The sequence below is a fragment of the Boleophthalmus pectinirostris genome, unplaced genomic scaffold (assembly GCF_026225935.1).
Source record: "Boleophthalmus pectinirostris isolate CB_2022bp ecotype Guang Dong unplaced genomic scaffold, ASM2622593v1 HiC_scaffold_22, whole genome shotgun sequence".
Lineage (NCBI taxonomy): Eukaryota > Metazoa > Chordata > Actinopteri > Gobiiformes > Gobiidae > Boleophthalmus > Boleophthalmus pectinirostris.
In genome coordinates, this window is record NW_026571190.1 from 22,434,076 (window position 1) to 22,460,977 (window position 26,902).

The 26,902-nt window shown below is 38.2% G+C and overlaps 1 protein-coding gene across 3 annotated transcripts in view; it reads right to left on the reverse strand.

Moving 5' to 3' along the window:
* LOC110166247 (zeta-sarcoglycan) overlaps window positions 1–26,902 on the reverse strand; it is a 209,428-nt gene that overhangs the window by 47,973 nt on the left and 134,553 nt on the right. For all 3 annotated transcript variants that reach the window (XM_020931474.2, XM_055158707.1, XM_055158708.1), the window contains one exon: window positions 22,696–22,783. In XM_020931474.2, the coding sequence (XP_020787133.1) occupies window positions 22,696–22,783 (88 nt within the window). The remainder of the gene's footprint in view (window positions 1–22,695; window positions 22,784–26,902) is intronic.

The window sequence follows — 26,902 nt, forward strand, 5'->3', positions numbered from 1 at the left end:
CCTTACTCCAAATGTCAGATTGAACTATAATTCCCTGCAGTGTAAACATAGCCTTTGACTTGACAGTTACAATAACTGCCCTTTATATCGTCACTTGTGGTGCCACAGATTTCAAACTAACTATTGAATTACACATGGGACCCTGCTGTATAGACAGTGATCCCATTCTGCGTGTCAGTAATCATCCTGCAGAGCCCTGTCAATCATAATCTAACTTCATTAGCCGTCTGCAGTCTGGGATTAAGTCTTTACTCTCATCTGGATCTCATTGTCTTTATCCCTCCTATCGCTGTCTTAATCCTCTCTCTCCTCCATCAGCCGCACACAGAGAGAAGCACTCCAGTTTGGCTCATCCTGAAGAGAGCTGAAGAGTGTCTGTCTCTGCTGCTTTGGAGTGTCTGTTTGTGGGAAAACAATGTGATCGAGACAAGAGCCCTGCTTAAAGACGCACACATAGAGAAATAGAGAAATGGTGCCATAGATTAGACCAGAGATGAACTGTGTTATGTATCAGACCAACAGTGGTTTTCCTGGTCATGAATCCTCTTAAAGGACCCATATTATACCATTTTCTGATCTATGTTATAATGTTGTTTCCTCATCAAAACATACCTGGAGTTGGTTTTGTTTCATTCAAACATGTTTGACACACAGATCCTTCACATTTAGGCTGAGTTCATCTCTCAACCTCTGGAACTGCCGATCTCTATTGAACTAAAGATAAAAGGTAGCTTCATGACATCACAATGTGGAACAGGGCATTCTGATCTTTGGAGATGTTAACAGACTAATAAATAAAGGAAAAACACAACTCTGGGTATGTTTTTGAGGACGTACCAACATTCTAACAAGGCTTAAAGCTCACAAGAATCTATCTTGACTAATATAGGACATTTAACCCTTGTGAACCCCTTTAAAACTAGTTACATCAAAAAAGAATACCACAATATTTTTATGCAGCACTGATTTTTGTCCAACTTTTTTATATAAATGTCTTCATTTACTTTTGCTCAAACCCATACATACTAAATATTATATAATATTTTGATTTTTTAACCCCTTAAATGCCTTTTTTTTGACAGCAAATGTATCAAAAATATGTGCCTGAAAAAAACAACAACAACAACAAAAAAACATTCAGTGCATTCTTGGACTACTCTAGAATACACCCATATCATTCTAACCTCAAATATCTGTGTCTCTGGCCTTCAGTGTGAACTAATATGTACAAATGTCTTTCTACTGATATAACCTTTATTATAGACTGTTTAATTAATGTGATCTTGAAACAAACACAGAAATTAAAAAGACATCACAAAATACACAAACTGGCCAAGTTTGGTGTTATTTGGTGCAATATAATCAAAGTTATGCTAAAAAGAAACGTTGAGATGTACAAAAATGTACCTAGGGGTGTAGGAGGGTTAAAGAAGACATAATATGGTTTTATCTGATATATAGAGGCAATCTATGGCACCCGTGTATCTTTAATTTATATTTGGAATATTATAAATTACAACACTGATTTCCATCTGCCCCTTTAGTGTCACAGCAGAGCATACAAATCCATCTGATTTTTCAAAAAATAATTTCAATACATTTCTGGTACTATTCCATCTTCAGTCAAAGTTTAGTCACCTCAAAGTTTTCAGGTCTGAATCATCTTAAACTGTAATATGCAAATAGTATACAAAAAAAAAAAAAAAAAAAAAAAAAGTCAAAATAACACGAGAGCTTCCGTTTGTTTTAAATTGAATGTCCTAAACTTCAAATTGTTAATGTCAAAATGTCATATTCTATCCCTTTTCCGTTTACCAAATTACATCTTGATAACTTAATTGCAAGTAGTTTCAGTATTTTACATCAGCACCTTTTGAAACTATTGGATGGAGTTAAAATGTCAAATACCGATGTGAAATTAATTTTACATATTCTGTCAAAAAACACAAAGTCCACATTGAGTTGAGAGAGGAAATAATTACCTGCTCATTATTTCTGAAAGCTTAAACTGTCGTGTCAGTTAAAGTGTCCCCCTCATAGCTCTAGTGTTAACCCTGATTATAATGTGTTTGATCAGTTACCTGTGATTGCCTTCTCTTCACTAGAGCCAAAGTCATTTCACCGTCACCAAAAACAGCAGCGCTCCTCATTAAGCAGACATGTTAATTGATTCACTGATTTCAATAATCTCTCCCTAACAGGATCTGCTTTGTCGTCACCGGTGTCTCTCTCTCTCTGTGGGGCCATTTAAACATTAATAAAGTCTTTTACAACAGTGCTCAAAAGAAAAAGGTGCCAGGTTGTGCCAACTCAAAATTAGGACATCATGTAACAATAACTCCGACTCAAGGTCATGTTTTGGATAGTGATTTGTTTGGACTTATGTCGAGGAAATCTGTAGACCATGTTTGACTGATCACTGACCAAAATGCCCAACTAAACCACAAGGAAAGAAAGTTGTGTTGCTGTAGCTCACGCAGAAAAAGCACAAAATATATTTATATAATTATGCCTTATTTGACACCAGTCTCTTGTTATTTTGCTACTTTTTTATTTTTTATTTATTTATTATTATCATCTATATTTTTGCTCTTTGTTATTATAATATATTGTGGTGTGTGAACTGTGCCCAAATATTATAATAAAAAAATTCCCTTGTGGATCAATAAAGTTTGTTTGAATCTACATTTTAAAGTAAAAACTTGTAAATTATATTCTGAAAGGATTCATAAATATGCAATAAGAATAATTTTCCGGAGGTGGACATTTAAAAATGAACAATTTATGAGTTTTTGTCATTTTTTATGCTGCAACTGGAACAGTGATTTCCCAAGATCATGTTCACAATGTCACAGTCAGTGAACAAAATGTCCATTCGTCTTTATTTGGTGTTACAAACTGTCCTGGAAACCCTCCTCTAACCACTTCAGATTATTACGCACATAAAAACCAGACAATAAATTGATGTTTTTACCACTCTATCTTTTTGTTACTTATCTCCAGTGGAGTACAAAGACTTTTTTTTTCTTGGTGGTAACTTTCAAAGAACGTCAGAGGAGAACACAGCTGTATTATTTAGAAGTCTTTGAAAGTAAACAGCACACTCCTCTCCCATGATGCAACGGGCTGCAAAGCTTGGGCCACTTCCTAGGTTGATGTGCTTGCACCAGTCAAAGAACACCACAGGCACAACACCTCCAAAAAAAAGAGAGTTTAGAACGACAAGATAAATGACCCAAACTTCAGAAAAAATGGCGTTGCAAGATACGGTGTGAAGAAATAAGAAAAGTGCAGTGCCTTGCAGTTTGTATTTCACTTTGCCACAGGTGGGAGGGTAAAATTCATGCACTGGGGCACACCAATTATTTATTTAGAGATGATTACAGTCATTAATATGGTGAGGGAGGAGAGAAGGAGCCAGAGCACCAGATAAATGAGTGTCATTTGTCATCTTCATTCATCAACATGATCTCTGCAGTCAAAACCGTGAGACGCAGGAGAGATGAGAAGAGCTGAGCGGAGGGATATAGGCTAAAGTTGGCGAAGAAAAGTAAAAATGCCTTCAAAACATCCAGTGCAGCATTATGTAACCTGGTTTTGTTTATTGCATAAACAGATATACCGTGGCATAAATTTAATATAAATCTAAGAAAAGTGATGTTTCATTAAGTTTTACGGCATTCTTTGGCTTGCATAACACTTTCAGCACATTAGGTTAGGTATAATAAAGTGTCACTCAAAAGAATTCATGGCCCTCATATAAAACTCATATATAAGTTTAAGTAGGAGATTTACTCAGGCACTTTTGAATCACATTACTTTAGATTGTATTATAGTGTTCAAAATATGAGCTCCATTGAATGACCTTTCATCATTAAACAGGCATATTCTGGTCTCTAATTGTGGTGAGTGGTTCTGAAGCATAAGGCATCACACATGAACTGGTCATAACAGAGAACAGCTTTGAATGCCATTGAGAATCTTTGGGACATGCTGGAGGAGACTTTGTGTAGTGTTTCAACTCTCCCATCATCATCAGCATCATCATAGACTTTATAACTCACCCATCACAATATATTATAATACAATGAGCAAAAATAAAAATAAATACATTCAAAATAAGTAGCAAAAATAACAAGAGACTGGTGTCATGTAATAACCTAGCAACCATGGCGGTATAAGAGGAATGATTTGTAGTGCAGATCCCAAGTGCATTTATTCCAGAACCAAGCAAAAATGAAAAAAAAAATTATATATATAATATATATATATATATATATATATATATATATATATATATATATATATACACACACATACATACAAAAGTGCAAAATTAAAAACAGGCATGGCAACCTGCGCTCACACACAGCACTTTCTCCTCCACAAAGGTGAAGTTGGCTCCTTTTGTAGGCCACCTCCTCTAATTGGGTGAGCTCATCTTAAAGTGTAGGCAGACTATTTCAATTCATTATTTAAAAAGTTAGATATCAAAAACAGTTCTCTAGATATTCAATTACATCAAGTTCACAAATATATCTCTTTATTAAATTAGCATTTTTTTATTACTAATTCAAAAATACTAAATAGAAAAGTTAAAATCTCTGTGCACCCCTCCTCCTAACAAAAGGGTTGCCTGCCCCGGAACCTTCTTAAGGTGCTCCGGCTGCCTGGAGACTCTTTTGACCGGAACACCTGAGGCAGACAACACGAGCGGGTAAGTACCATTCATTTCCCACAATTACTGAAATTAACTGCACTTATTTTACTTATTTCATTTTCTTTTACAGGTCGCTTTAGTGCACAACAATTTTCAATCAATATTCAATAAAAATGTTAAAACTCTGCTTGCTTCTGTCATTACTATCACCTGTTAGCTGGCACAAGGCTTAGGTAATGGACTAGCTACAATACATGTCAAATAAACCATAATTATATAAAATGTATAGTAAAAGTAAAAAAAAAAAAAGTAAAAATATAGTAATACAAATATATCTCTCAGCTACTATATATACAAGCCTTTATCCAGGAGCTACTATGACCTGCTGACACTCTCTGGTGCTCAGGTTAGAATTGACATTTATCATTCAGATTCAGACAACTTCATTAATCCTACCAGGGGCACTCAGTTTGAGCAGTAAAAAGCACATTGTGACAAACAAACATTCAACACATGGAGCAATTATGAACATAGAGAAGCTCTGAGGTCAAAGAAGCACTCAATAAAAAGTCATTAAATCTACACTGAATTTAAAGTGAATGGCATTAGGAATAAATTATTTCAAACACCTATTCATTTTTGAATGGCGTACAACATAGCAGCGGCCGGAGAGCAGTAAAGAAATCTTAGCTTCTAAAACATGACTCTGTGAGCTAAGTATCATGTTGGCTTTTTGTAAAATGTGTGCATTACAAAAACTTTTGGACACAGTAGCTCACAATCACAATATATTATACTAACAAAGAGCAAAGATATAAATGGTAATACTAAATTCAAAATAAGTAGCAAAAAGAGCAAATGAGTGGTGTCAAATAAGGCATAATTATATAAATGTATATGTACAAGTCAAAGAAAATGTAGAAAGAGAGTAATACAAATATATCTCAGCTATATACCTGAGGTCGTAAGGAAAAAACAGTGCAAAGATGAAATAATGATTAACACATCACACCATCTAATATTGAGTTAAGCCAAGATCCTATTTGTGTCTGGAAAAGTTATAGGTTAATAAGTAAGTAATTAACATAAATGAAGTGATTTACGTGTCATTGCTTTTATAACAGCACTGTTTATTGCACTGGGGTCTCGATGTTTGTGTGTCTACAACATGCAATTTCAAAGATTTAGCAACTCTAAATAATTCAAGTGAATGTGTGGTAGAAACAGCCAGTGGGCAATGGCAGCATTGTGAATGGAGCAAGGGTGCAGAGCCTCAGGGTGCACGGCCGGTTCAGACTGGATTTAGGAGAGGATTTGGACATTCGTTTATTTAACCTTTACGTTCATGCTTTTTATGTGTTCCTTCAAACATGCCGCAGGAACCTTGAGTCACAACTTTGAACCATAACTTTGAATTGCAGTATTCGGCGTAAACTGAACAATTCATGTTCTTTCAAAGCCTGTACAAACTGAAAGTGAATCAGATTGCCACAAATATCCATTAAAGATGCAATGTTTAACTTTTCTGGTAGAGGGTTCACCACCTGGTTGTCTCCATGGAGATGTTATTACTCTGCTTGGGATGTTCTGCTGTATGACTAAAGATGTGCAATAATATCAAAATATCGATATATCGTATTTTTTTTATGTGATGATACAGTATCGATATCGTGGGCTGCTGTATCGATATATTGGCAAGAGTATTTTTTGGTATATTTTACTAAATTATTTCGTTACAGTGCTACAGTTTTGTTACTTGTTTAGAGGAAGGAAACTTGTTCATGCAACATATTTGACATTTTAACTGTTTCGATGATTAAAATGTTTGTGTTTCATATTCACTTTGCACAAGAAGTGGTTTAACAAAGACTTTTAGTATCACAGCCATGATTTAGCCATGATTTAGAACCATATTGAATCAATTTGGAATATATTGTATCGAATCGAAAGTGCACTGTATCGAGATATGTATCGTATTGTGGCCTTTGTATCGAGGTATGTATCATATTGTGGCCTATGTATCGAGGTATGTATCGTATTGTGGCCTTTGTATCGAGGTATGTATCGTATTGTGGCCTTTGTATCGAGGTATGTATCGTATTGTGGCCTATGTATCGAGGTATGTATCGTATTGTGGCCTTTGTATCGAGGTATGTATCGTATTGTGGCCTTTGTATCGAGGTATGTATCGTATTGTGGCCTTTGTATCGAGGTATGTATCATATTGTGGCCTATGTAATGAGGTATGTATCGTATCGGCAACTTCTGAATGATACTCAGCCTTATGTATGACATTATTTATTTTTATTTTTTCCCCAGTAACATTAAAGAAAAAACAAAACAAAAAACCCCCCAAAACAAAAAAAAACAAAAAACAATCCTCACTGTGCACGCTCTCGCCTCTCCACAGATCTGATAATATGTGCTGCCTAGATATGTAAATAGTGTAAGTTACAGAGTGCACCTTTAAAACATACATTGAATTATTTTGAAATGCTGGGAGAGAGAGAAAAAAAAAAACTTACTTGCAAATAAAATAATAAGTAAAAAGTACCAAAACATAGTCACAAACTTGGACACAGGTTTGCAGGTAAATAAGCGAGGCTGATTGTGATAAATGTGTCTCTAGCATCACCTTTTATGGAAACACAATTAAATTAGTGTATTGATTTGATTAGGTAAGTGATCTTTAAAAAACGAAAAACACAAACCTGCCTGTATACTTTTAAAATTAGCCAAAATTATCATTGGACCTTATTACATTATCAGCTGGTACATGGCCTAAATCCACACAGAAAACAATTCAGTGTACTGTATTTTTGGTCCAGTGAAGTCATTACACCGAATCCACTCTACTGATCTCCACCATGCTACACAAATGCAAGGATACACCTTCCACCACATTAAATAAACTGTTACGCAGACGGTTAACTTTGGTGCACAGAATAGCACTTATCATATGTATAAATGACAACAGTGCAGTAAATCCGGGCCTTTATTGAGTACTTGATAGCTTAAGTGTGTTCCAGTTTGTAAACGCTCAGCTCTATGTATTTTTAATTGGCTCATTAAAACAGTTGATTTGGTCGTTGGGTGGATGCATTAAACTGTAGAGAGGTGCTTGTGTGCTGCGTTGTGATTGGCTGACAGGTTTGGACATAGCATAAGAGCGTTTAGCATGGTCATATCAGGTCACGCAGCTCTCAGCAGAAAGTGTGACCACAGAGAAATGGGATTGCTGCGTCTGTCAATGGTTGCCGAGTGGGAGGGACGATTTCACTAAGATCTGCTTTTATAATTAGACAATGTGTAATGGAACAATTGAATTTCACTGTGAGCCTTAGCTGTAGCGCTGGCAGTGCACAGCAATCTAATTTTTGCTCGATGATCATTTTAGTGCAGTTTGAGGCATGATAAATGCAAAGCTGATTTCCAATTTAGAACGGCTATTAATATGATTTAAAATATAGCACTGAGATGCCACTCCAGCTCTGGAAATGTTTGTGACATTCTATTTCAAATGCAATACCAGATTAAAAATGGTATTCTCAAAAAATAAGAAAATAAGGATATCTGTGTATTTAATTTTGATTTTATTTCCACTTCAGGGGTCTAACAACTTTATAAATTACATTGTCTAGATAATATATGTTTGAATTTCTGCATCTATTGATACTTACTGCAGCTGAATATTCACATTCCCTGAGGGTGTAATGCTAACTAAAAGCACTACTCTGTTACAAGCTCTGTTACTCAAGTTTGAGTAACAGAGCTTTATTTTAGCACAATCTGACTTTGTTGGAACTACAATAGGTGAGATGATTAGTATTGTAAAACAAGTCCCTCTCAAATAACATGTGTTGTTTAAATCCATTTTGTATTTTTTCTGTTTTCAGACAATCTTAAAACTTATTTGGTTGTGTTTGCAAATGTGTGCATTGTGTCTCCATGGTAACTGGTAAATATTTCACAAAATATACATACATGTAGAACTCCCACTGCAAAGTATCACTTTGTTTGTCGAGGTAAGATATACTAACATCTGCCACTGAAGTGAATGCTGAACTTCTGTATATTCATCTGACCTCCGGGCCACTCATTCCCATTTGACACAAACTATTTCTAATTAGATCTATCACTTCCACACAATATAAACTGCAGCGATAAGCTTGTGCTACAAACCTGACTCAAGGAATCACTGCCAGAGGAGAAGACACATCCTCCTGAAGAAAATAACTAAACTGAGGTAAACCACATTATGATTAATAATGCAGTGATGTATTGCAGCTGTATTGTGAAGGAGCGGGCATTAGGCGATGTTGTAAAACAGAGCAAAACTTATTATATCCAACTCCAGTCCAATCCAACTTTATTTGTATAACACATTTTATAAACAAGACAGATTCAAGTGCTTCACTTATGCCGCGTACACTGTGCGATATTTTCGGTCGTGTCACTCAGCCCCAGCTTAAACTGTACGACCAAATCACAGGGTTTAAAAGTTTACAGCTCACGAATCATGTTCTCACACTGAACGAACCGATGCTCGGATGCGACTTGCCTGCTCACACTGTACGTTCACATAACGACCGGAGTTGTCAAAGTTGTTGTTCCGGAAGTAGAAAACCACGAAGAAGAAAACCACGGAATTAGAAAACCACAGATGTGCGGAGACACAATGCTGAGCCGCTTCTGTGTCCGCGCATGCGCAGTCTGCCAGATTCTGGCAAATCGGCTCGTGGAACAACTTCAACAGAGCGAAATCCTCACGAGAGGCGACTGGATTTCAAACAAGTTTGATTTTCTTGCGACCTACGAATGTCGATCGGGAGCTGGTCGTGAGCCATTAATCGGTTCTCTTTACCCCATGTAAACTACACGAAGCACGACACACGATGAAGCCAAAACTCGGCCCGATCCCCAAAACAGTCGCACAAGCGAAAAATCGGCTCAAAAAGGGTCAAAAATCGCACAGTGTACGCCCGGCCTTAGTAATGTGAAACATTTCACTTTTAAAAGTCAGCAGAATTACGTTCCTAACAAAGGAACTAATAGAATCAATAGATGGGGAGTTTGGGGCTGGCCACAGAGAAGGCCCTGTCCCCCCAGGTTTTATGTCTCATCTTAGGCATCACGAGCTGGAGCTGGCCCTCGGACCTCAGAGCACATGTGAGGATGTAAGTCTGCATGAGGTCCAAGATGCATTGTGGAGCCAGTCCATTCAAAGCTTTAAAAATAAATAATAAAATCTTAAAATCAATTCTAAAATTAACAGGAAGCCAGTGCAACGATGCAAGAATTGAGGTAATATGATTGTGCTTTTTGCTCCCTGTTAAAAGACGCGCAGCAGAGTTCTGGACTAACTACAAGCGATGAAGTGCATTTTGGTTTGTTCCTGTGTAGAGTGCATTGGAGTGGTCCAGACGAGTAGAGATAAAAGTGTGCACAACCTGTTCAAAATTTTTATAAGATAAAAAAGGTTTCACTTTTGGTTCACTATCGAACCAAGAATAACTGTACTAAAGGCTGGCCTAGCTATCCCCAAACTAAACCTCGATTAAACTAAACTAAACCAAAAACACAGTCATAGTGGTGGTCTCACTTAATCAACATAAACTCTTGATAAATGGAGGTTTCCTAAAAAGACACCAGACCAGAAAACATAAGTCCAGTGTCCTCTTTTGGTGGATTTATAGGATGTATAAAGCCATAATATTTTATATAGATGGGGACAGCTAAAATTAATATTGTCAAAATGCAGTTTATTGTTGTATTACAAAAAGTTAATGGGTTTGGTCACCGATATAAATCATCAGGCTGAATATTTGTGAATTTAGATATTTCATGGCAAATGCAATGTTATAAATAGGAAAATCACATTATTACATTCTTGAATTTGAAAACCACCAACTCATACGTACCAAACAGACTCACATTTTCTTGATATGTCTGTCTGTGAAGTTTAAGTTTAGGCTCAGCTGTCCAGGGGCCTCATTTATAAAAACTGCGCAGGAGTTGTCGTAAGTTAGTGCGTACGCCTAGTAGCTACGACAAGGCGTGCGCCACGCAAACTCCATATTTAGAAAACCCACCGCACGCACCAAACCACGCAATCTTTGCTTTATAGATCCCACCTGCAACTACAATTTGCGCACGTAAACCCACGTCACGTCACGCCCTCTCCACACCTCCACCTCACCATAAAAGGAGCATGTAAAGTGACTGGTGAATGAGATTTCCCTAAACATGAGCCGATAATCAGTGGGTTTGACCGAGACACGCGGGACAGAGGGAGGAGGACCCTCCACGCAGCACCACGTGATCACGACAAACACTTTAATAAAGACTTTATTAAACCTTGTTTAATAAATAAATACAAAACTAAAAGTGACAACAATGACTCATCTTTTCATTTAATCATTTTTTATAATATTTAGGCAGCACATCTTTGCAGTAAAGCCCATGTGTTTTTTCGCTGTTTCAAGAGTTTTATCGCTATATTTTTAAGTCTGTCTATGAAGTGTGTGAGGACTGGCCCTGTATTTATGCATATACACGTAGATACGTGCACGCGCTGATCTGAATGGTCAAATTATGAGCGCGTGCGAGAGATTCAGATGCCCTCCCCTGGAGAGCGAAAGGAGCGCGGGAGGGACACGAGGATACAGATTTAGCATGAAACACATCAGATACAGACGTTATTCTGCCAACTAAAGTCCACACGAAACATCCAAACTGCTGAACCTGTGAGTGTGGGTCTGGGTCTGGGTCGGGACGGGAGAGAGCAGCTCTCATGTACAAGAGTTCTCCATTACACAAAAATGTAGGGAAGATTTTGGTTGAGGTCAGGTTCGGGCAGTAGGCTTCGTGTTGTCCGCAGACTCAGGTCATTCTGGCGCTCGGTGCGTAAAGACTAAAGTAAAAGTGTTAAAGTTGCGTTCATTAAATCAAAGCCTGGCTCCTGCTGCGTCCAAGGGAAGAGTTTTTCTCTCAGGTCGGGTCATTATTTCGTCCTCTGTGTTGGTCACAGTCTGTGTTCTACAGAAGTCTATGGTCGCGGTGTGGACTGTGGGACTCTGCGCTACACCGAGTCTGGGAACGTGGCCGCGCTCGTGCACGAGTGTCAAATGTATAATATTGTGGAGAATAATGAGTGGAATAAACAGCCCTTCTCCGTATTTTGGCGAACCAAACACTTAAATGCGCAAATCAGAAGGTAATTCTTCTATATACGTGGATTTTCTGATCAAACACTTCCTCAAACTCTGTTCACTTCTGCTTCTCTCCACGAGTGTCGCTTTTTCCCCGTGTCTCCAGACTTTGCGTAGAACTTACAGGAGGTCCCGAGTTGGCATAGAGTTAAAGGTTGTATAGAGGATTTTCCAAGGAACGAGAAAGAGTTTGTCCTTTTTCAAATGTTGCGCATGCGTGAAACCACCCCCCCCCCTACAGCTTCCCTACGTAGAAACGCCTCCTCCCGCCTCCTCCTTACGCCAGAAACAGGTTTGTTTACAGCCGGTGCGCTGCACATGACTTGTAAACAACTAACTACAGTGTTGGTTAGGCAAGGCGGAGAAGTGAGGAGCGGGGGGAGCGGGTGTGCGGACATTTCGTTCGCGGACGAGAAGTGAGGAGCAGGGAGAAGAGCGGAGCAGGAGAGAGGAGAGAGGAGAGGGGAGCGGTGCGCGGAGATTCCGTGCCCGGAGAAGTGAGGAGCAGGGGGAAGAGCGGATCGGGCAGCGGGGACAGGAGCAGGAAAGGGGTGCAGAGAAGGTTGCGCGGAGATTCCGTGCGAATGAACTAGCTACAACACGCAGCAGCAAGCGGACTCTTTCTTTGCCTTGAAAATTACGTTTTCAGACATAGGATATCGCTTTCGTGTCCAGAAAAACGTTTGACTAGCTCTTGGAAATAAAGTACGTTTTCATAATAAGCAGAAGTGACCTGTCCAGGAGTAATTTGGCGACCAATGCGTCAGTCTTTAGACCCTGCGTCTGCTTCAGTCGCGCCATCGCTGGAATGAATCTTCAAGAATCACCTTAGTTTGGCTTCGCTACTTTTCCCCTTGTCTTCTTCTTTCAGTGACCTCAAAAACGGACTTTCTTTTGCGGCTAACTGCTCCTGGATTCTTGTCTGCCATTGCAACAAACTTTGTGCTAACTGCGAGGAAGATATAGGTCAAAAAAAGCCGCTAAGAACTGTTGCGTTGGTGGAGTAAACAGCGTCTGTGTGGCTTGCGTCTGTGGACTGTGTGACAGACGTACGTAAACCACGTACCGGCGGCGCGCAGGCAAGTCAGTTACGCTAGAAACGTAGGGAGATTGATTGACAGCCTGTCAGCTAACAGATAACGAGGCAGTGTCATAATTACAAGGCTACTGCACCTCTATAATGCTATCATTGACAACTTGAAACAAAAAAAAATCCTCCATACAACCTTTAAGCAAAGAGCCACGCCTTAGGCGAGTTTTATAAATACCGCGGTTGGCGTAGGAAGCGCGCACGCACGGATTTTTGCGTAAGCAAGCTTTATAAATGAGGCCCCAGGTCTGGTGTACACATTTCAATAATTCATGCTATTAAATAAACATATGCCTTGCTAAACGTCATGGCTTGTGTTGTTATGAATTATGAATTGCCTTTTATTGTCAAGAAATCATCATGTCTTTCTTCTGCTTCTTGTGTTCGCTTAATTTCTTAGCTCGACAATCCACTTTTTGTGCTACATTAGCCAAATGCCCAAGAAATGAGGTGAGAGATTGCACCCAGATAAGAGGCAGCATAATTAGTGTTAGAAGCTATAGATAATGAAGAGATAAATGCAGGCCTGAGCAGTTTGGAGGAAGGTAACAAGGTCAGTGGGGAATTCACAGGCTTAATAAAGGACGTGGGCCATGCATGATTAAAATGGGGAGGCCAACGCAAATGACAAGAGCAAAAGAGATGAGCAGAGAGGAAGGAAGTGAGGAGAGGGAGATGGAGTGAAAAGGATGTCATCAAGTACTCGAAAAGTTGGACTTCTAAAACTTTTTTCTTTACATAAAAAAGCATTCACTGAGCAGAAAGTGAGCAGGTTGAGGGCTTTGCAGTCATTCATAAAAATAGAATACACATTTAAAAGCATTTTGAAAAAAGAAGGTCATGTGAACAATCTGAAGGTTTGAATTAATTACTTTTAAGGTGCACTGTATAACTTTTCTCCATGGAGATATTAAAGCTTTGGTGTAAATTGTCCACAGAATTAAACTAATCTGTCTTGCAATAATTAAACTACAGGTGTTATTTATTGCTCACAAATATCTTAAAAATAAATTCTTACTGTGAGTGAGGTCACCTCTGACCTGATTCTGTGTGGAAACCGTCTGATGCCCTCGCAACATTAGGATTCATTCGCTCGACGGTAGGCGGGTACTTTTTTTAATTTAATGAATCACTGCTATTTGGCCATGACATATGTAATGCACCGCTGACGGGGCTAACTGGTATATTAAGCTTTTCCCAAATTCAGTAGGAAGAAGGGTAATAACGTCTTTCCCCTTGATAAAATTCACCAAACATTCTCTTTTGTTCTGGCTTTAAATCCTCAATCTTGGGAAGCTGATTGGCTGGTGCCCGATCTCGCACTTCTGTGTTTTTTGCGAACTAGTGTATTCCGTTCCTAACCTAGTTGCTGGAGGGAAATGAAATAAAGCGGAGGCATTAGGTGGTGCCAGCCTGGCTAGGTCACCTCTCCACTTTTGGCTTGCAAGTCTCCATGGAGATTCTCAAGTTTATGGCCATACTGTGGAACATTCTAGGCACATCTCCATGGAGACAAGCAGGTGACGGACCCACTACTAGACAAGTTACACAGTGCACCTTTAAATTTGAGTGAAAAATAGCGCTGGTAATTAAGAATTTTAAAAGAAAGAAAAAAAAAAAAGGTGTATAGTTGAAATTGTGAAAGGTTTTCAAAATGGCACTTAACAGGAAATGGAAACCCATGAATACGTTAAGATTCAAAAGAAGAGTCCACAGGTGAATTCAACTCATAATGCGTTCACTCCAGATTCACCTTCAAATTTCATGCTAATTCCCTTCTACTTATTGTACTCGCATGAATAGAATACTATAGGTAATGAGTGGACCATACAAACAAAAATGGATTCAAAGGACTAATAGATAAAACGAAATTCATTGATGGTTAAGGAATAAACCACTTCTCAGTTCCGTTCAGGTCTGCGATAAGAAATCCAATATTAATTGAACAACTTTTCATGCATGCTGTTTACTAAATTTACAGCTTTCGTCATTAATCAGGATGGAGCTACCAGATGGAGAGATAAAAACATGAGAATGAAATAGCAACACCAAATTACTGCCCAGTAAATGTTGCCCAGTGAACCCCAAGTTACTAATAGTCTCTGCTTTGACCTCCAGTAGATAAGAAGAAAATGCATGGCCGTATAATAAACATAAAGTAACAGCATTTCAGTGATTCATGTAATTTTACTTCCTCATTGCTCAGACTGTGTGACTACGCACTTTTGCAAATGTTGGGGCATCATCACTAACGCAGGTTAAAGGGTATGTCTTCTACACTTGAGGTTCACACATCATCTTTATAGCCGGCCTTTGAGAAGACTAAGATGACAGGTTTTCACTCACATTAACGAGCCATTGGTGAAGATGGGAGAAAAGGATGAAGGAGAGAGAAATAAAGAAAGAGAGAGAGTCAGTGAGAGAGAGAGAAAGAAAGAAGAGACAGAAAGAAACATAAAACTGAAGCCAGACACTCAAGGCCATCTCATGATAAGCTCTACACTGGTCCGTCTGGAGACAAACTGATGGATTTTCAATCGTCAAAGTAATGCATTGTACAGAAGGCTCAATGTAATGTGTAATAGCCACTGGTTACTTTAAATCAATTCTAGTTCTAGTAATAATTGATGTATTCGAATTGAGAGTTTTGGACTATAATTGTTCTGTTTATACTAGGGATGTAACAATAACTGAAATATCGTGATATTGTATCGTCAAAGCTCTCACAATAATATTGTGGACCATCACAATAGATCAAATTACAAGTCTCTTTGGTTAAATTAAAAGTTATGGTGCAGCAATAGCTAAAAAAAAAAGACAGAAGGAACTACATAGACCATGATCCTTTGCTCCATTTTAGTTTAGACTACAAGAAGAAATAACAGTTCTAAGGACTTTTAAGTCTTAGTTCTTTGGATTAACCATTATATTGTGTCCGGGTCAAAATTGACCCGTTTTCAAGTTTAGGTATGTAAAAACTACCATTTGCTTTTTTGTACCGGAATGAGGCTTCATCTAAATCCTCAGACACAACTATTTTAACGCAACACAATTAATTTTCACCATTTTAGTAAATTGTAAAGGTCTGAAAAAAAAAGTGACATCTGTGGTGTTACGGGTCAAAAATGACCCGGTAGAGAATAGTGGCTGTTTTATGCATCACTTACAAGCTGTGGGCTGCTCTGTGGATCAAATATGGCTCAGTGTGCTCCACAACGCACACACACACACGCAGACACACACACACACACACACACAGGCCCCCTTCACCACACCTCCACAACATCAACTCAAACTTTCTCATAGAATCTAGATACACACGCACAGACACACACACAAACGCACACGCGCGCACACACACGCACACACGTGCAAACACCACACACACAGGCCCTTGTCACCACCCGTCTCCCACGTGAACTCAAACTTTCTCGTAGAATCTATATTCACACACACACAACAGTCCTGTTCACCCACGTGAACTCTTCTGTTTCTCGCAGCACATTGATACATTTTGAATCAAAAATAAACATTGTCATATATAAACAGGGTTTTAGTGAGATATTATCAGCTGTATTCTGTTGCAGCATCAGTCAACATGAGCAGGTTTACTGTTAATGAGGCGCTGGATCAGATTTTTGGTCATGACAATGACTCTGAACACAGAGAGGAAAGTGAAGCTGAGGAAAGTGTGTCTGAGGATGAGGAGATAGACCGTATAAAAGAAGTGGACTAAGCGAGTGTGATGTCACCCACAGCGTTCAGCACCGCTCAAATGAAGCTCACAATGCTCATGGTTACAGGAGTGAAACTAGAGCCAGGTTCAATGTTATGAATAGAATTTTTTTTGGACAGACAAAAATAGCCAAAAAAATAATAAATCAGGATCATGTGTCGCAGGTTAATACGTATATTTTAAGACGAAAATGATGAGGCTCAAAGCAGCAGTTACAGAGAGAAGGACGACAAGATCCCTACATAAGTCAGTTGGAGCCAGAGTCAGAAGGAGCCGGAAGAGCCTCCTGGAGAACTTCCTATTTGGAACGTGGCAGCTACAGCGTTAGTTATTCATATATACGTCTATAGATGAAGATGAGGTTCAGTATGACCCTGAACAAGAGCACACATCTGATGAGGAGAACCCAGATGTCACAAAGGCTGAAAGAGACGTCTTCAAGTCAAGAAAAGGTGACATTTCATGGTCATCAAGCCCTCTTGACACCCAATATAATTATACTTATATAAATTATATTTATATTATATCTATTATATATACAATTATTATGATTATAGTATAATTATATAATATAATTACTAATTTTATAAAATACAATTACAAATACAAATAAATACAATTACTGAATTTAAACAGTTTTTGTAATCAAAAACGAGTGGTATATTTTAAGATAAAAGATCTGTGGAGCCAAAAAAAATTAAAATAATAATAATTAAAGTGTTTCCATGGACATGAACACATACTAAGTTAGTTATGACGTGAAAAACAATATTAGATGATAACTAGTGTTTTTAAGTATTTTCAGGCTGAGTTAAATCACGGGTCAAATTTGACCCGGTAACACTAAAGACGCGTTTTGCTTTCTAACACAATATGAGGGTTAAGTCTTGTCAAGGCATTTTAAGAAGAAAAAGGAGCATGTTCACAGTTGTTTTTGCAGCCTCCTCAAAATATCGCAATAAATATCGTACTGTGAGATGTATATCGTGAAAATATCATACCGAGAGATTTGGATATTGTTACATCCCTAATCGGGAGCCTCCCCACCATATCTTGAGCTTTTCCACGATATCGCAATAAATATCGAACCATGAGGTTCATACCATGACGACATCGTGTTGTGGGACTTGGATATCGTTACATCCCTAGTTTATACTGTACATTTTTGGATTTATGTACATTCAAAGTCTATTTTTTTAGTTAAAGGGCCCATAGAAAGCTATTTTCTGTTCTATGTTATAATGTTTTCTCTTCAAAAATATATCTGGAGTTGTGTTTTGTTTCATTCACACGTTTAACACACAAATCCTGCATATTTACAGGGTGCGTTCTTCTCTCAAACTGAAAACACTCTGTTCCATCTGTGATGTGATGTGGTAATAAATGAAGTGCTCCACTGTGTTTTTAAACTCCATACATTTTCACTAGAATCACTTGAATAATTCCAGCCCTAGAATTGCCAGTCTCTACTGAATTAAAGGTAAAATGTAGCTGTCAACTTGAAAACTACTGCTTCATGAGATCACAAAGCAGAGCAAAGCATTTTGAGTTCTGGACATGTAGACAGTCTAATAATAAAGGGTTATGCAAACATTTGTGAATGAAACAAAACACAACTCCGGGTATGTTTTTGAGGAGGTAACAACATTATAATTTGACTTAAATCTCTCAAGAATGTATTGTGTAATATGGGACCTTTAATACTTAATACTTTAATAAATATTTAATAATAGTTTTGCTTAAACATTGAATCCAGAACAAGCATAATATAAAATATCAAAATTTTAAATTAATAATGTCTCTATAGCCTATCTGTAGCCAGTGGGCCAGCTCTAATACATATTTGATATGATCTCGTGGGCCAAATATAATTATATTGCAGGCCAAATTTGGCCCCCGGGCCTTAGTTTGACTGCTTTATTGTCTGCTTTATTTGATCATAGTTTAGATTTTCTATTAATATTCATTGCTTTATATTGCACCGTACCTAAAGTAGTTAGTGGATGTTGTTTGCTGAATATGACAATAAAACTTTTTCTGGTTCGGTCAACTTTTTGTTGCTCTGCCTGGAATGTTCCACAGTATGACTTTAAACAGCTCTACCTTAAATGTATTCAATTACAGATGGTTTACTGCTCAAAAATACATAGAAAAACAGACTGTGAGTGGGTTTGCCTCTCCACATATCTGACCTGTAACTTAAACCTTTCCAGACAAAGCAATAACATCTCCATGAGGAAAAGCATTTGACGGACCCTCCACCAGCAAAGTTACATAAAGCACCTTTAACTGGCATAAAAGATCTTGGTGAGGCCAGTCTTTCCCATTTTATAACTCAAAGCTTTTTAAAGTAGCAAACTGTTTGGGTAAACTGGCTCTGAAACCATTCATCTGTTTCTCATATTCACTGGGCTGCTGCTCTGATCCTGCACCTCCTGCTCAGACCTGGGAGAGCTGGTCCTCTAGTGTCTTTCTGTAATGAATACTAATGAGGGCTTTAGTCAGCTGCAACTTTCCTGCCTCCCTAAGTGGCAAATGTCTGGTAAACACAAATAACCGTCTTCTCATTATTCTCAGAAACCCAGAGAGAATAGAGAAGTTTGTTGGTGTTGTGGAGTGTTGGAGTCAGCAGAGAGGTGGGAGACTGAGGGGATTTCCAGGCTCAAACAAAAGCTCTTGATGAGAGGATGCCTGGTCTCCCACAGTCGCCCTGCAGCAGTCACTGAGTGCCGATGTCCAAGTGGCTCCGATTTCACACAATGGAGTAATTCTGCTCAAGGAACGCCTTCTGTGAAAGGAAGGTACGATTCGATGTGACACAGTACTGAAGATCGCCCATGTTTATATGGGAAGATTTGTGTTCTTTAAAACAGGTTTTTCCTCAGTGTTTTATAACAGGTTTTAGTCAGTCAGTCAGTCTTTATAACAGTTTTTTTACTCAAGACACTCACATGAAAATACCTTAAAGGGCTATTACGCTATTTTCTGATCTATGTTATAATGTTTCCTCATCAAAATCATACCTGGAGTTGTGTTTTGTTTCATTAACGCACAAACCTGCATATTTAAGCTGAGTTCTTCTCTGTTCTCAGAAAATATTCTGTTCCACCTTGTGATGTCATGTGGCAATACAGGGAGTGTGTTTTTAAATTCCATACACCTTCACTAAAAAATACTGCTACATGACATCACAAGGTGGATCAGAGCATTTTGAGCTTTGGAGATGTAGGCAGATTAATAAAAAAGGATTACTCAAACATGTGTGACTGAAACAAGATATACACCAAGTATGTTTGTGATCAGGTAACAACATTATAACATGGCTTGAAGCTCCCAAGAGTCAATTTTGTATAACATAGGACCTTTAAGTTTTATTTTACTGCATTTGCATAGCATTTTTACTGAGGCCATCTTTGTCCACATTTGTGCACACGCCATATAAAAATTGGGTCTAAACTAGGACTAAACTAGAACTAAACTTGGTCTAGACGAGATCTAAAGCTGCACTAAACCAGAGCAAATCTCAAAAACAAAACTCAAAAAATAAAGAAATATAATAAAATAAAAGCACCATTAAAACTCAGATGTCTTATTATTTTAAATCAATTTTCCATCACCAAACTTGTTTTGATCAAGTCTGCACCCAAATTGCATTCTTTAAAACAGTATTTTTCACGTAGCATGTTATATTTCAAGGTTATGTTTGGGGATGTGCCAGAATACAAAAAACTGTTGGCTAAAACAAAAGAATAGCTACAACCCACAGCTAGTTACCATTTCTTTTTTATGTCTTCTTTTATTGTTGCCAGATGAAGGCACACTAAATCCTGATTGTCTGCTTAATGGTAAGTGCACAACAAACAACACAGCCACTGGCATTTAGTCGTCACAGAGTCCTCATTTATACTCTATGTGATTGAGTGCATACCGCCGCATGCACAGACAGTCACGTCCACACCACCAGCATTAAAGTCTTTCTCTCGGTGAGGAATATAGCTTTAGGGAGTTTTAACAGCAGGAGACGAGCTGTCAGGAAATTCTACCCATCAAAGAGGCGAGAGGTAAGGAGTGTGAATGTGTGCAGAAAATAACACAAGTTCTGCTGATAAATATCTCTATATTGCAGTGTACACCACACAGCAGATACGGGGCGTCGAGCACCAAATACCATTCATCTCAACTGTCACAATCTAAATGCTGTACCTGCAATGATCAGGCATAAAGCAATGGATGCAATTCTGGTGGACAGCACATTTATTTCTAAAAAGTGTAACACAATGTCTATATTGTGCCACACAATATAAAGATTGTGTAAATAAGAGCGAATATAAGAGATAGATCACCTCTTATACAGACCACACAATCAGTCGATGAAACTATAATGAAAATGTTCCACCTTATATTCAGATATTCTTTTTTCTGTTTTAGAGACATACAAGAGGAAGTTGATGCCATAACAATAGTAAGGACATAAAGCGTCAAAAACACTTTGGTACTTAATATTAGAGGAAAACATTAACTTGCAAACTGAGTTTGTAGCCTATTAGACACTTTTTGTTTAGTCATTACCAGGCTTGGTCATGCATTATAGATTACTATTGTTAGATATTAAAATGGCGCTCTAGTCACAGAGGAGTTGGGGAAAGCATTATCCATTATAATAATCAAACTTTCCATAGAAATATAGTGACTTTATTTAGTGGCCTGAGAGGCACACCTAAGGCAGTAGCATCAGGCAGAACCTCCGGCTGTGCATTTTAAATGTGTTTATTTCTCTCACTTTGGCTCAAAAATAAATTGCTTTAACCCACAGGCTTATTTTATTATGGGACCTCACTGTAGCATTCCTAGTCTGAGTCGTGAGCATATTTGACGAAGATTTTAAAAATAAAAAGCCTATAAAAAGATATGTATCGTGCATGAAAAGCAGAAGAGGCACCAACTGATACATTACAAAATTTTCACTTCTCTGTTCCTCTCACTTAGTCACATCTGTCCTTGGGCAAACTGTCAGAACCACCAACCACCAGACCAGCCAGTCTGCACCTCCCACCAATCACACACTCAATCTTCATACAAGAAGACATATGTGGCTCATGAACTGAAAAGTATCCCATTGGTCACAAATATCATCAACCCTTAAAGGTGAAGTATACAACATTTCTGGTGGAGGGTTCATCACCTGCTTCTCTCCATGTAAATGTTGCCTCAAATGTTCCACAGTATGACATTGCACTTATCTCTACGGAGACAGCAGATGACACCACAGGGCCAAGTTATATGTCAAATGTGTGGAGAGGCAAGCCCACTCACAGTAAGAATGCAAGTTTTTAAGTTAAAAAAACAAAAAACAAACAACATGTTGTTGAGTAAATGCAAGATGCTTAATGCCACACTGGGACATTCCAGGAAAAACTGTAACATCTCTATGGAGACAACAGATTGCAGACCCTCCATCAGAAAAGTTACGCAGGACACCTTTATTCGTGGAATCTATTTTTTAACTCTATTTTACAACTGAAATGTTTTTGGTCTTACTGTAAGAGTTAAAAAGTTGTACTCTATCAATATCCTCCCCTAATTCAGAATTATACTTTATTGAGTTATCCTCTGTGGCCCTTCTGCAGTCCCTTCTCTTCAGTTCTACACACAGACAAATCCAGTAGATTCACCACAGAGCGCTCCTCTAATTGTTTTAAATCTGTCTATAGATGTGGAGATGGATAAGTCATATTTGCTCTGAATGATGTCTTCTGCACGACACTGGGCCCTTGGTCTAATATAATAAGATCTTGAAAAACAGATTTGGCTGAAAAAACAGTGCAGCTGTCAGCCTCGGTGAGATGCTCTAATGGAAATAGATAGCACTTAGTTTGGTAAACAGAAAGAGCTAAAGTGCATTTAGGAACTTGAGCACAAACAAAACAACCTGATTGGCTCTCTGTGAGGAAAATATTAAGAAGCAGCATTTTTGGTGCTTTGAGGTGAATGGGCTTACCGATTGTGAGCTGTCCGGTCAGCTGCCCCTCACCGTTCCTGGCATTGACTGTTACATTACGGTCCGACTGGAGGATCAGTGGACTGTCCTGTGAAAGAAGAGGAAAAAAAAAAACACATTTAGTAAAATATAGGTGCAAGTCAGGTCTGTGGAGAGGCTACCCAGTTCACAGTAAAACATCAGTAAGACTTCTGAAGTAAGGCACTCTAAGCACTTTTCATCAAGGAACCACACATTCATACACCAGTGTACACAGACACTCGGGGTGAGGAAGTGTCTTGCCCAAGGACACAACGACAGCAGTCATCTGTGGAAGCTGGAATCGCACTGCAAACTGTGGGTCAGTGGATCTGACAGCTCTGCCAAACACCTACTAATTGCACAACTGTTGGCCCCCACCTTACGAATGTGTAAATGCAAAATAGAGAAATGTAATGTCATACTATGGAACATTCCATTCAAAGCAACAAGAGCTACATAAAGACCAGCAGGTGACTGGTCCCCCAACTATAAAATTACATAGAGTACCTTTAACATTCTGAGGCGGAGATGCAAATCAATAAATGAGAAAACATACATTCACATAGTACATTCAAAATTGAACTGAATTCCAATGAAACAATGCCATTTCAATCACTTTCCTGCTATTGCCATTAGCGAGCATGTCAGCTAGAAGCCGGCATCTATGAGGATTGATAACAAAGACACATTTGAGGGGGAGTCAGCCATTCACTCTTGATAGCACAATTACAGTAAATTTGACTAGTCACCTCGCATCATTATTTAAACAGTGTATAATTGGATAACCAGGAGAAACACAAGGGCAATGACACAGTGCACCCATTTTAGTTAATTATATTATTCAACAGATCGATTTTTGTTCTGCATAAAAATAATTAAAGTAATCTAATCTAATCCCTGTCATGTCTCCCTTTAACACATCTGTGGATGAGATGGCACTTCCACAGTTTTGCATGCTCCTACCTTTCCCTCGGTTAGCCCTGCTGTAGCCTCTAACCTCACCTCTAGGACCCAGTCAATACTACATTAACCTGTGTGACCAGCGGGCCTCCATCGCATCAGCCTGCACCACTTAAACCCGACACTGTCTCCAGCACCACATGATAGCAACACCTAATGCAGCTAATATATGCAGCACAACACTCACAGGCTTCAGTCTGAGAGAGACATGCCAGCACAAGCAGTTATTGTTATATATCGATTATCTAAATCAGCTAATGCAATAGTGAATATGACCTGGAACATTACAAATGCCACACTTTTTTTTTTTATATAGTTGACAAAAACAAGACAAAAACAGCTAGTCTAAAATTAGTTATTTCAGTTATTAAAAAGACCTACCAAAGAATAATGTACTTGCTATAGTTATAATTAACGACACCAGCAGATCAATATGTTACAATTGGCGCATTTTAAATCACAACATTTTAAACTGCAATAATCATCTAAAATAACTTCTGCAAAACTGAACTGTCAAACTCTGATATAGCTGCACATCACATACATATACATACTTATATATATATATATATATATATATATATATATATATATATATATGTAACAGAGTGTTCTCATTGTTCTTTACCATTGTCCCGAATTTCCTTTATCTAATCCGATTATGTTGATGTTTCATGTCTATGTTAGGTGGCGCTATAGTGTTCAGTTTTCATATACTTTGATTATTATAATACACTATGTATTATAATCAGGCTGTGATCAGGAATTTGTGATTCATATTTCAGCACGATTGGACTAAGCCTGTGGGTGTAATCGTTTTTTAACTATTTTTTGGGGGAGTCTTTGCACTCTCCTGGCCAACCATCAAAAATGCCTCATGTCCGTAATAATCTTTTTTGCTTGTAATTATGCGTAGAATTTTATCCCCAAACTTGGTACAAATCCAATAATGTTGACATTTCATGTCTATGCTAGGGGGCGCTATAGAGTTCACTTTTATTAGATTTCATATTTCATTACATTCAGGCCTGGATCACACAATTGTGATTTGAATTTGAGTTCTCCAGGCCAATGCCTGTGGCCGTGACAGGTCACCAAATAAACAGGAAATGAAGGCGTTTTTCGCCAGCGTCTTTGCGTCTCAGCCTCCCATTCATTTCAAAATTTAGAAATTTCAAGGGGGCACTGTTGAGTGGGGTCACTTTGGGCATTGTTGCAATTCCCATTTTATTGAATTTTTCGCCAGACCGATCGATCTGATACCTGGTTTGGGGACTTTTCGTCAATGTTCGGGAGGTCAAAAATGCGATTATATGTGGGGAATAAGAATAGTAATAAAGAAACCAACGAAGAACAATATCCCTCGCCAATAAAAGCTCTGAAAAGTCAATCTACTTTAAAATTCTCAAGTGCTGGGTGGCACTTACCAATTAAAAGTATCCTTCAAATTGATAGTCACATATTATTTCTGTGTGTCTTGGCAGTGACTTGCACTCTTGCCTCACAGACAGAAAGCTCCATGTTTGACTTGTGTGCAGAGTTTCCTCCAGGCACTCAGGTATCCCCCATCAACCCAATACATGCAAAATAGGTAAAATCCTCCAGGTAGTCCTGACCAAGCCTATAGATCAAGGTCTGGATATGGTTCTCGGGGGCGTCCACAGCTCCTGAGAGGTTGTCCCAGAGGCATTAAAGGATAGGTCAAATGGACAAATTTCCATGAGCTGACAAAAAAAAAAATTATAATAATAAAATTGTATAATATATATATATATATATATATATATATATATATATATATATATATATATATATATATATATATATATATGAATCCTCAGCCTTACTTAAACTTCCCTTTTTTTCAAATCAGTCCATGTAGGAAAACCATTTATTATTTTGATTATATTTATGTATTTTCCCTCATTTATTCTCTTTCGTTTGCTCTTTCCTTAGTTTCATGGTTAAATAGCTTATTTTGCGGCTGAGAAATAACTGCCTCACAAGTGTCCTAATTTCGCTGTTGATTTCTCCAAATTAATATCAGGCCTTTGAATATCAAAGAGTATCTCTGTTTAATTCTGTTGCCTGGTATTCGGAACACACAGTACTCTAATGTTTTATGAAGATATGACTATGCTCAGCGGTAGCAAACGAAAACTTCATTTCTGTCAAATGGACAAAGGTTTTTTAGTGAAGACGTTTTGCCGCTCATCCAAGTGGCTTCTTTAGCTCTGGTCAGATTGCAGGTGGACACTGCCTTATATCTGCCTGAAGTAATTTCCCTTGTGGATCAATAAAGTTTGTCTAAGTCTAAGGGAGGCACTAACTCCAGTGAAGTTAACACACCTATTTGTTTACAGTTTATGTTTGTTAGCTTTATTGAACTACACCAAGTCTGAACTGTGCCTGAGTCATATTTAGCATGATTGTTCAGGCCCCTAATGGGTGATCTCACATCAATAAGCATACTGGCTGCCACTATTGTTTTCTTTGTTTTGATTTAGGTCCGAGGAAGGAGTTATATATAGGAGATAAATTATGTCTAAAGCCCCCATGTCTTGGTCCGTCCATATCAACACAAAACACAAAGGCGTAGAGGCATAATGAAAATAATAAAAGTGGTGGGTGTTCGTCAACTGTAGCATCCAAGTTAACAGCAGAATCCCACAGACCCACTTACTGTACGTAATTATCTCTCCAGGTAAAGACATTAACCAACCACCAAATGAGGCCTGCACGCTATTTACTATTGGCTGCTCTCCACCTCTGAAGAATGTAGTGTGTTCTGGATTAATTATTTCCAGCGGGCCGTGTGATAGGCTCCACTATATTATCTTTCCACTCTGTTTAAAGCAGCAGAGCGTTTTGTAAAGCATGACAGATGTAGCAACGCACTTCCAGTCATCCCAGTCAAATGTGCAGTGTGCATGAACAGGCCTAACCCTATTCTTCTAGTGTCAGTCAGACGCACTGTTGTGGATGGAGCGCCTTGTGTGATTAAGTGCTCATATGCAAATTCATGGAAATAAGTTTGGTAATTGACTGCATATTTTTCCATTTGTTAATGCAGTTTTAAAAGAAAGATGAGAAAGCCCAGCCCTGTTAGGCGGTTATTTGAAACATGCATTTAGCCATGTGTAAAATTTGTAAATGCAATAAACATTATCAAAAATTTATAAGGACAAAATATCCATGTTATAACGCAGGTGTAAAATACATTCTG